The 10,601-nt window shown below is 63.8% G+C and overlaps 2 protein-coding genes and 1 long non-coding RNA gene across 6 annotated transcripts in view; 2 read left to right on the top strand and 1 right to left on the bottom strand.

Moving 5' to 3' along the window:
* Positions 1-7: 7 nt before the first annotated feature.
* Positions 8-1,985, top strand: LOC113959155. The gene is made up of 2 exons (XR_003531718.1): positions 8-1,086; positions 1,814-1,985. It is a non-coding gene; the product is annotated as an uncharacterized LOC113959155 (long non-coding RNA).
* Positions 1,986-3,834: 1,849 nt separating this feature from the next.
* LOC113959137 (nascent polypeptide-associated complex subunit alpha, muscle-specific form-like) overlaps positions 3,835-10,601 on the top strand; it is a 7,455-nt gene continuing 688 nt past the window's right edge. Inside the window, exons 1-10 of the mRNA XM_027667948.1 lie at positions 3,835-4,258; positions 4,405-6,258; positions 6,398-6,510; positions 6,576-6,634; positions 6,780-6,937; positions 7,092-7,254; positions 7,325-7,516; positions 8,394-8,603; positions 9,199-9,352; positions 9,524-10,601. The exon at positions 9,524-10,601 is cut by the window's right edge and continues 688 nt beyond it. Of these exons, the coding sequence (XP_027523749.1) occupies positions 3,835-4,258; positions 4,405-6,258; positions 6,398-6,510; positions 6,576-6,634; positions 6,780-6,937; positions 7,092-7,254; positions 7,325-7,516; positions 8,394-8,603; positions 9,199-9,352; positions 9,524-9,598 (3,402 nt within the window). The 3' untranslated portion in view covers positions 9,599-10,601. The remainder of the gene's footprint in view (positions 4,259-4,404; positions 6,259-6,397; positions 6,511-6,575; positions 6,635-6,779; positions 6,938-7,091; positions 7,255-7,324; positions 7,517-8,393; positions 8,604-9,198; positions 9,353-9,523) is intronic.
* The window catches only part of TNRC6A (trinucleotide repeat containing 6A), a 57,847-nt gene continuing 56,878 nt past the window's right edge, over positions 9,633-10,601 (bottom strand). For all 4 annotated transcript variants that reach the window (XM_027667936.1, XM_027667939.1, XM_027667940.1 and 1 more), the window contains one exon: positions 9,633-10,601. This exon is cut by the window's right edge and continues 1,774 nt beyond it. The gene's annotated coding sequence lies outside the window, so the exon portion shown is untranslated.

The raw sequence follows: 10,601 nt of genomic DNA, 5'->3' as shown, positions 1-10,601 counted from the left end.
GCCGGGAGAGGAGCGAACCACACAGGTCCGCTGCTGAGCTGTGTCGGGGCTGCGGCACCTGCAGCAGTCGGGAGCTGGCCCTGTCCTGCTGTCCCTGAGCTTGGGCCCCTTGGAAGCAGGAATTGTTCTTTTCCACCCCACAATGGCACCACTTGGGAAGTAATGGGGGCAGCAGCATGTAGGTGCTACACTGAGTGTGGAGGCTTCACCTGGGCTGAGCTTGGCTTCACAGATCACAAATCTCAGATAGTCCAGGCTTTTTCTCACCAGATTTTTTTTCGTCCTCAACCCTTAATGCTACTGGAGAAGAAAAAGGTGTTTTCTCCTTATTGATTTGTATTCCAAGTTTCCTTTTACTTCCTTTTGGACTTCTTCATGCTTTCATTTAAAGCTCATGAATTCTGGAGTAGGTGCCTAAATGTCACCTTGGGCCACAGATGTCCCTGGTGTTTGGTCACTCTCTAAGCCCGAGGTGAATGTTTCACTCTCAGAGGCTTTGGTGGCAGTGTGTCTGTAATCCCTGTGCTGGCTGGAGTGTGAATGTGCCCAGGAGTACCAGAAAGAAGAACTTGCATTTCTGGGGTGTTCCTGAGCAGTTCCACTGCCGAGAGCCCTCGTACCCTGCCCTGGTGTTGGCTCTGAGCGAGCCCTCAGCACCAGCCTCAGCCTCAGGGGCTTTGGGCACTGCCTGGGGGTCCAGGAATATCCCCTATGTCACACACCAGTGGCTGTGGGAGCTCTGGGAAGGCCTTGGTAGCTTTACTGAGGCATGAGAGGCACTGGCTTCTGCTGTGCCTGCCTTGTCCTGTGTGGGGAGGTGATGTCCCTTCAGGCAGCAGTGATGCAGTGTCAGCCCCTGCCCACGTGTCCCCTACCTGCCTGTCCCCTGCCCAACCCCCAGGCCAGCAGCCATCCCTTCCCTTGGCCTTGCCCCCCTTTCCATTGTTTTGGCTAAGTGTGTGCCCTTTCTTGCAGGATTTGAAATTCCTGACGGAGATGCAGAGAAGCTGATGTGCCCACAGGAGATTGTAGATTACATTGCAGATAAGAAGGATGTTTATGAATGAAGCAGTTCCTCAGGGCTGAGTGAGTGCAGACATACTCTGGGCGTGCCTGGGTGCACACAGGGGCAGGGCAGGGTGACGTGTGACACTGCAGAGCCAGTGGGGAGCCTGGCACTTTGTGAGGGAGCTGGCAGCAGCTGTGGGTGCCAGCGGGGAGAGCAAGGGGGTTGTATTTTCCTGAGGGTGAGGGGGTGTTTTCCTTAGGCACCTGCAGCTGGAGGGAGTGTGTGGGGCTCAGAGGCCTCTCCTCTTGTCCCACCTAACATGTCAAGCTCTCGGCTCACTCTGGGGCTGTAGTGGATGGTGAATAGGCTTCGGCCATGGCAGCCCATCTCCCCGTGCCCCTCGGCCCTGCAGAGGGGGTGTGGGGGCACCTCAGCCCCCCCGGCCACTGCCACCGCTGTCTCTTCCCCCACAGCCACAGCCGGGAAGGAAATGGGCAGGAAAGGGTTATAGGAGCGACAGCCTGAGGGCTGCAGGGGAAATGAGGTGGCCTCGGGCCAGCCGGCAGTGCTGATCCACATTCCTGCCTGTTCCTGTGTGGCTCTGGGCCTCCCCCCACGCTCCCCGGGGCAGGGGGCCTGTGTCCTTTCACTGCTTTGGGCCAGGGTTTGAGCCATGGCCTTTGGAGAGAGATGGGGGCTCCTTCTGTGCCTGTGTTTGGTGCTCAGCATGTCCTGCCCCTGCCTACCCACTTCTGTGCCTTCAGATGGTTCATGAAATGTTAAACATGGATTCTGTGTTCCCAGGAGCTGTCCCACACCAGGCCTGGGCTGGTGCCGGCGCGGATGGATGGGAGCGCACACGCTGTCCCGCTGGGGCTTTCATCTGGAAGCTGCACGTGGATGTTGTATTTAAAGCTGTCTGAATGTGTTGTCCTTTAAAAAACAAGAAAAAAACAGGAATAAACAGTTAAGACCATTGTTGTGTTGGTGGCTGTTCTTTTCCACACAGTGGGTGGGTCCCTGTGTCAGTGTTTGGGTGTGAAGGACTCACTGGGGATCAGGGACTGACAGCTCTGGAATTGTTCTTCCCTGCCCCAGGATTTGGCTCTGTCCTGCTTGCCCATAACTGTTTATTTCATCAGTGCTGGTAAAAACAAGTTCTGTGTGATAGGCTTCTATTTTCCAGATGGAAAATAAAGGGGGGAATGACTTTCCTGCTGCTGAACAGCAAATTCATATTGGTGTTTCTGTATGCCTGACTCATCCCAGTGCAGGAGCCTTGCTTTGACCCTCCTGAGGCAGGAATGGGTTATTTCTGCACACTGTACTGTGTTTCCTCTGAGCAAAGAAACACTTTCACATGTCACAGCAGCACTGCCAGGCCAGGAGCCAAGGAAGTGTCACTGGGTAACAGAACTTCTGGCAATGGGGAGGTGAGGATGGAAAATGGAGCAGAGGCTGTGTGTGGTGGAGTGTTCCTGGGGTGTTCTCAGTAGCTGCACTTTACTATGAGACTCTCAGTAGGCAAGTGACCCTCTGCCTTCGGGGCCCCGATGTCAATCCCGCTGTGAGCAAGACCTGTGTCCTGGGGAACTCCTTCACAGCTCCACACTCCAGCTGTGCTCTGACACATTTTCTGAGCAGTTGCATGGTGGAACTGGGGGCAGGCAGTGGTTTTGGTCACTGTGTCCATGATGGTTTCCCTGTGGCATGGCTGTGAGGTGCCTGCTCAGAGGCTGTGCTGGTGCTGGGGTGGTCACTGGGTTCTCTCCGTGTGACCCTGAGGGATGTGAGGAACCCGCAGTCAGAGCAGCCAGCGGTGCCCTTGGGGAGCCTTTGCCCTGGGCATGTCCCCAGGTTCCCGGGGACAGCCAGGGACAGAGCAGGGGCAGAGCCGGGCCCGGGCAGCCCCGAACGCGCGTCCCGGGGATGAACCCGTGGGAGGCGGGCGGGAGCCCCCCGAGCCCCCCGAGCCCCGGCCCAGCGCTGAGCCCGCTGCGGGGCGATGGGGCCGAGCCGCAGCCGCAGCCCCGCACCTGGGGCGGCCGGCGGGGGCCGGGCCGAGCCCCTCGGGGTGGGTCGCAGTGCAGAGCACCGGCCCGTCCGCCCCGGGGCGGAGGGAGCTCCGGTGCCGTGGGGCGGGCCCGGGCCGGGGGCTGCGGTTCCCGGCGCCTCCGCCCCGCCGCAGCGGGGGCGGGCGGGGGCTTCCTGCCGCCGCCTGGCAGAGCCGCCCGCGCCGCGCCATGGAGCGGCCCCGGCTCCCGCTGCCCCGGCTCCCGCTGCCCCGGCTCCTGGCCGCCGCAGGTGAGCGACGGGGGTGGGCACGGCCGCGAAGGGGCCCCGGTCCCGCTGGTTCCCGGGCGGGGGATGCTGCGCTCGGGGGGCGGCGGCGGGGCCGGTGAGTGCCGGCGGCCCGGGGGTCTGCGGTGGGGCCGGGTCCCCGCTGGGGTGGGGAGCAGCGGCTGCTGCTCGGTGTCACCAGGACCCGCTCGGGGCGGGCACCCCGGGGGAGGCGGGTGAGAGCCGCGGTCGCTGCCGTGCCGTGGCCGTTCCGTGCCGGGCTGTGCCACCGGCCCGGGCGGCTCCGTGGCCTCGAAGGCGGCGGGTGCTGCGCCCGGGGGAGCCCCGGTGAGCCGCTGGCGGAGAGCGGGGCCCGGGGGGGCTCGAAGTGACCTCCGTTCCAGCCCCGGCCCCACCCGGGCGGTGACCACCGCCCGTTCTCTCTGGAGAGGGGCTGCCGCGGGCCCCGGAGCCCTGCCCGGAGCCCTCCCCCGGGCGCTGGGGTCTTGCCCTGCCCGCGGACCCGCTGGTGCCGGCGTTGGCACATGGCGGCTCTGCGGGAGGGTGGTCGGGTTTGGGCAACCCGGGGGCTCCCAGCACAGCCGGAGTGTGGCGGTGGGGCAGGACTTGGCACCGTTCGTTGGGACCGGGGCAGGTGGTTCCCGGCTGGGTTTGGGTTGTTCCAGAGCGTCTCCTTCGGCAGAGCTGCCCGCGGTTTACGGAGGGGAGGGAGCGAGCCCCCCACCCTCGCCGGCGGCTCCGGGGGTGCCGCGCCCCGTAGCCGGTGCTGGTGCAGGATGCCCGGTGCTTGGTGCTCGGACCGATGGGCGCTGCTCCCTCCCCTCTCAGTGCTCGTGGAATGCTGCGCGCGGCTCTGCCCCGCTCTGGGCAGCGGGACGGGCTCCACACCGGGCACTGCCGACCCCTGCGCCCGCCTGGGGACCGCGGCGGGGGAGCGCTGCCGGACAGGTACCCCCGGGGCTGGGACCGTCCCACTGCGTGCCAGCCGCGTGTGTGGGTGGCACGATGGGGCCAAGGGTGCCGCCCTGGCAGCTGTGGGGTGCTGAGCATGGGTTAGCCCTGCTCAGTGCCCCCAACTCTGCCCCTGCCCGCAGATCACCCAGAGCGAGGAGCTGGCGCGGGGCAGGCGCCAACACCGGAGACCTTGGGGCAGCTGTGGACAGAGGCTGAGCTGCTGCCCTTCCCTGGGACTCCTGCCAGGACAGCCGAGCCCTCCGGCCCCCAGGGGAGCCCTAGAGGCCCCCGGACGGGCGGGGAGGGAACAGGGCCAGCGGCGTGGGGTGGAACAGCCACTGAGCACCCGGGGCCCCCCGTGTCTGCAGGCACCACCGAGCAGGCAGCTGCAGGAAGCGAGCTGGGGGTGACCAGTGCAGGAGCCCCAGCCCCTGTGCAGCCAGACACAGATCCTGCCACCACGGACCCCCTCGGGACTGACCCTGTAGGACATGTGACAGTGGAAGGTGCAACGACCGTGCAGGGGACCCCTTTGCATTCACCGCCCTCCATGGCAGTACCGGCTTCTGCTGGGGGACAGAGGGGATCCCCCAACACCCTGAAGGGATGGAAGTCCGTGGGGACAGTCCTTGTGCAGAGCCGGAGGGGCTCACACAGCTCCTTGTCCCCTGAGCTGTGGGCTGGGGAGGGCCCGGGTGCCACTGTCCCGCTGGGTAAGAGGAGCCCAGGGACCCACCCAACCACCACGCTGGCCACTGACAGCCCAGTGCTGGGGACAACAGGGATGTCACCCTTTGGAGAGGGGTTGCAGAAGCTGCTGACCCCCACAGGGGCACTGTGGGGGACACACCAGGGGCTGCCAGGGCCAGGGCTGGCAGGAGGACAGGGCTCTGCCTCCCGCCCATGGCAGGGTCCCCACTCTGCCCCTCACCCCTCTGCGCTGTCCCTGGGGGCTGCTGGCCATGAGGGGCCTGCAGCCAGCACAGCCTGGCCAGCCGTGGGCACAGGCCCAGCCTCACTGCCTGCCACAGGCAGGGGGTTGGGTCTGCCTGTCCCCACCACCACAGCTGGCACCCCAGGGGTGACTTCCTCTGTCCCAGGGGGAGCCCTAGACCAGACCACAGGAGTCTTGGGGCCACCTGACAGGGAGGGTTCCCCTGAGCACAGTCACATCCCCCTGAACCCACCAGCTGTGCCAGGGCAGTCCCCAGCCCCTCTGGCCCCCAGCAGCAGTGCTGTGGTGCAGAGCGGGGTGACTCATGCCAGTCCTGGGTCCCCCCATGTCCCCCTGTCCCCACAGCCCTCCCCAGCCAGTGGGGCAGTGACCCTGCTGCCAACCCTGCTGTCTTCCCCAGGGACTGGCTGGGGGGTCCTGGGGCTTGCCCCTGCTGTGGGCACCCCCCCAGGAGACCCCTCCCCAAGGCTTCCCCACATTGACTCGAGGGTGGGTCCTGCTGAGAGCCCCCAGATCCGGGAGGGGACCCAGGTGGGAGTGGGCAGCCTGGCCCCTCCCTCAGCCTCTAGGCCCTCCCAGCAGCCACCTTCATCCCAGCCTGCATCTTCCCTGGGACCGACCACCTCTGCTGGCATCACTGCCACTGCTGTGGCCGCCACCATCACAGCCAGCACCATCACAGCCAGCACCATCACAGCCAGCACTGCCAGCCCAGAGCTGCCCAGGAATGTGGGAATGGTCACACCAGAACCTGGTGCTGCTGTACTGCAGAGGGATGTGGCAGGGCTGACGTGGGGGCCCCCAACTCATGTGCCCACTGTGATGCCCGGGGCCCCCCAGCAGCCCACCAGTCCTGATGGGACCCTGGGCCATCGTGGGGGCCCCAGGTCCCCTCCAGCTGTGGAGGACACGGACCTGGCCCAGCCATCGAGCAGCCCCGTAGGGCGGCCGGACACTGATGCCCCCCGATTGATGCCAGCTGGGGCGGGCAGGGCCCCGCAGGTGTTCATTGTGGAAGATCAGCCCCCGCTCCTGAGAGGTGAGTCTGGGGGTTTGGGACCCTCTCCTGGAACATGGTGGGAGGGGGAGAGGCCCTGGGAGCCACCAACATGGGGGGGTCAGTGGTGGTGGCCCCTGGGGTGGGGCCATGTCATGCTGGTCCCCATCTCCTCCTGCAGCATCCCTCCTGCGTGTCCCCTGCGAGCTGGTGCTGGACATGGGGTTCGTCCCGGCCCTGCAGGACCCCGGGTCCCGCGAGCACCAGGAGCTGCTGCACAGCTTCAACCAGACGGTGAGTGCAGGGGGGCTGGGGGCTGCGGGTTGGGGGCCATTGCACTCAGTTCCCCCCCTGTGCAGGTCACCCCCCTCTTCACATCGGTGCCCGGGTTCCTGCGGCTGGAGGTGACGGGGATCAGGTGGGTGCTGGTGCAGTCCCACAGCACGTGATGCTCCCTGGCATGGGGGTGCAGGGACTGTCACATGCTGCGGGGTCATGGCAGTGCTGGGGAGGTGCTGGGCACGGGGTCTGCCCCCACGAGCTCCGAGCGGGTGTCCCTGCAGGGAGGGCAGTGTGGTGCTGCAGTACGACGCGCTGTTCGCGGGGGAGCAGGTGCCGGTGCTGGGGCTGGACACGCTCCTCGAGGCCACGCTGGGCTCCGGTGGCACTCGACCAGGGCTGGTGGTGGAAACAGCCCCCGTCCTGCGCCACGAGGCTCTGGGTGAGTGTGGGGCAGGTATGGGGCTGCACCATCACCGACCCTCCCCTGGGCCTGGAGCCTGGTGCCTGCAGGGGTTGTGGCAGGGCGGGCACATGCCTGGCCCTGGCTCCCTGCTCTGTGGGAAGGGTGGCACAGCCAGGCCCCGTCCCTGCAGTGCGGACACTGGACCCCTGCACTGTGCTCTTTGCCTGCCCCACCGGCTTTGCCTGCGTGTCTGGGGCGGATGGGAACGCGACCTGCACCTCCCTCTGCCACCGTGACTACTGCAAGAACCAGGGCATCTGCACCCACGCGCGGGACCACCAGCCCCTCTGCCAGTGAGTGCCCTGGGGGCAGCCCGGGGTGCTGGGTGCCGTCCCCCTGGCACTGATGGACCCCCTGGCGCAGGTGCCCCGTGGGCAGCGATTTCTGGTTCATGGGTCTGCGCTGTGACTACCGGGTGACCCAGCAGAGCCTGCTGGGTGCAGCAGCCGGGATCCTGCTCAGCATCGTCCTCCTGGGCGCCGTCCTCGCCGCCCTCGCCGTCCGCCGCTTCAAGGCCCTGCTGCTGGAGGCCAGGGCTGACCAGACCCGCAGCAGGTGGGAGCGTGGGGCCGTGGGGACCGGGACTGGGGCCTCGGGGTCCTGGAGGGAGGGAACTTCTACCCCTCCTGGGGTGCCGGGTGCGAGGGGCAGCAGGGAGAGCCGTGGTGGGGCAGCTGGGCTGGGCTGGGCCGGGGCGAGCTCTGCCAAGGAAAACACTGTGGGACGGCTGATAGTGGCGGTGGGAGGTGCTGGGGCAGGGGGAGCACGTGTGGGGCCCGGAGTGGCTGGGTGGGGGTCTGGGGTGTGTGCTCGATGCTGGGGGATGCTCACAGCCACGGGAACTGGCGTCCAGGCCGGAAAGGAGTGCCGGGGGCCACGGGGCTGGATGGGGCCGCCGTGGCACTGAAGGGCCGTGGGCTGTGCTGCAGCACTGAAGGGCTGTGGAGAGAAGGTTGAGATGTGCTGATGAGCCCTCAGCTCTGCGGTGCCTGGGACACCCAGTGCTGCCCCTGGCACAGGGTCACCCTTTGCTGCTGCCCAGGCAGCATTGTGTGCATCCCCTGCCCTGTGTGTGTACACACACACGTGTGCCCTGCCCTGCCCTGTGTGTTTCTGTGTGTACACGCACACGTGTGCCCTGCCCTGTGTGTTTCTGTGTGTACACACACACATGTGCACAGCCCTGCTCTGTGTGTACACACACACACACACGTGTGCACAGCCCTGCTCTGTGTGTTTCTGTGTACACACACACACGTGTGCACAGCCCTGCTCTGTGTGTTTCTGTGTGTACACACACACACACACATGTGCCCAGCCCTGCTCTGTGTGTTTCTGTGTGTACACACACACACACATGTGCCCAGCCCTGCTCTGTGTGTTTCTGTGTACACACACACACACGTGTGCCCTGCCCTGCCCTGTCCCACAGCTACCGGCGGTTCTGCCGCCTGGACGATGTCTCGGCCCAGTACTGGTCTCGCTCGGGGCTGCCCTCGGCCAGCTCCCTGGACAACCCCGCCTTCAGCAACTCAGAGGAGCTGCTGCACCTCCAGATCCTGGACAACGGCTTCTGCAGCTGCCAGCAGGACTCCGGTGTCCCCGAGGGTGCCAAGTGTGCCCGCCCGCCGCACCGGCCCAGGTAGGGGTGGTTTGGTGAGCCCGTGGAGCAGGGCCTGGCCTTTGGCTTGCTCGGCGGGCCAGGGTGATGCAGGGCAGGGAGGGGTTTGGGACACAGGGGCAGTCCTGGCAGCACTGATTTGCAGCCCCTGCCCTGTGCTCATCGACAGTGCTGGGAGCTCTTTGCTCCCAGCCTTTGGAGTCCATGGAGCAATGCCTGGTTTTTTGTCCCCACATGAGGAGCTGTGTGTGCTGGGACTGCTGTAACAGAGGGTTCACATTTGCAGGAAACTGTGGCTCTGTGTGCTCATGGGAAAGTCTAATCAGTTTCCAGGGGTGTCCATGGAAAAAGGGCCCTGGAAGTTTCCAATTCCACTGGCCAAGGGCACAACAGCGAGGGATGCCCCCACATGGATCATGGGCACGGCCACAGCTCCAAGTGCTCCCTTGGCTGTGGGGCTGAGCCTGGCGCTGCCCCTGCTGCGAACGCATCGTCCCTGGAGCACGACACCAGCGCAGGGTCCTGCTCCTCTGTCCCCCGGCTGCTTTCCCAGCACCAGCCCAGCTCCTACTCCCGCCTCCCCCATCTCTTAATTACCCATGGATTCTTTTCCCAGCTTCCATTATGACTGGGACACCAGTTCCAGCAGCATGAATGACCTCATGGTGGACTCGGGCAAAGCCAGTGATATCTCTGTGTCCAGCTGGCCCATGGAGCCCATGCAGTGGGCTCCATTCCCTCTCCTCCACCAGCTTTCCAGGCAGCGACCGGTGAGCAGGGGGGACCAGGGGAGGGCTGAAGGGCAGGAATGCAGGAGGGGTGCAGGGGCCGCATCTTTCTCACCCCAGCCTGGGAGGGTGAGACCAGGGAAGTGCCTGGAGCCATCCCTGCCGGGGGCAGCAGCCCCGCTGTGGGGCATGAGCTGAGTTCACTCTCTGCAGCACAAGGCCCATCGGCCACACTCGTTCTGCGAGGGGCTGGAGCTGGGCACCCTGGAGCGGAGCTGGACGGCCTGAGGCCACGGACAACAGACGGGCAACAAGGTTCAGCTTTAAAACCAACCACATTTTATTTCCACGTAACGAGCTCAGTGAAGGAATTCCACACACTTGGACAATACAATCAACGCGGGTGTGATGTCAGTGATGTCAGTCCCTGTGTGGCAGAGGCCCAGCGAGCCCCTGCCCGTGGGTTCCTGTTCGGACCCAGCCTCGGAAGCTCTGGCTGGGACTGCGGACTCCAGAGCAAGCAGATACAGAGAAGTGTCAGGACACACAGTGCTGGCATCCACCAGGTCATGACTTACGGGGGCAGTCTGGGAAGAAAGGCCGACAGCGTCCGGAGGGCACGTCACACTATGGCCACACAGGCTCTGCCCTACGGCCACCGCAGGACAAGCTCAGCCATGCGGAAGGGAGACACGAGAAAGCGCTGCTGCGTCGCTCATCATGATTCATGTCAATGAGGTATAAACACCAGGATGTTGTAAGCATTAAAGTTTATTTTCCAAAATGCTCTCCTTATTCACACGTGTCCTCTGGAGCATCGAGCCGGGCACAAATGGTGGGGGCTGGAAATGGGGCGTTGTACGGAGGGCGAGGGCAACGGGGTCCCAAAGGTGCTCGGATAGAAAAGGAAAAGCAAGCTGCAGTTCTACACTTAGACTCTCATAGTCTCAGAGGGGGCACGTTGAGGGAGATTTTTGCTAGAATAAAATGCAGATCTCTCTTCATAAAAAAATCAGTTTGCTAAAAGAAAACTCAGCCTATGGGAATACAGAGCTATCGGATCGGTCGATATTCTCATCGTATAGAAAACAGCCTACAAATAAAGTCACAAAAAATAGACAGTTATATGCTGAGCAGCCAAAAACATCATGATTTATTAATATCTGGAGAAACTTCATAATTCAAACACAACCAAACTGTACATTTTACAATCACATTCTATTTGTAAACAGTTAAAAGCCACTGACTTCTTTTGCATCTTCGGACACAAACATTAGAATCAAGGCAATGA

The sequence above is a fragment of the Corapipo altera genome, unplaced genomic scaffold (genome assembly GCF_003945725.1).
Source record: "Corapipo altera isolate COAL_440 unplaced genomic scaffold, ASM394572v1 104b, whole genome shotgun sequence".
Taxonomy (NCBI): Eukaryota; Metazoa; Chordata; class Aves; order Passeriformes; family Pipridae; genus Corapipo; species Corapipo altera.
This window is presented reverse-complemented; position numbering and strand designations above follow the sequence as displayed.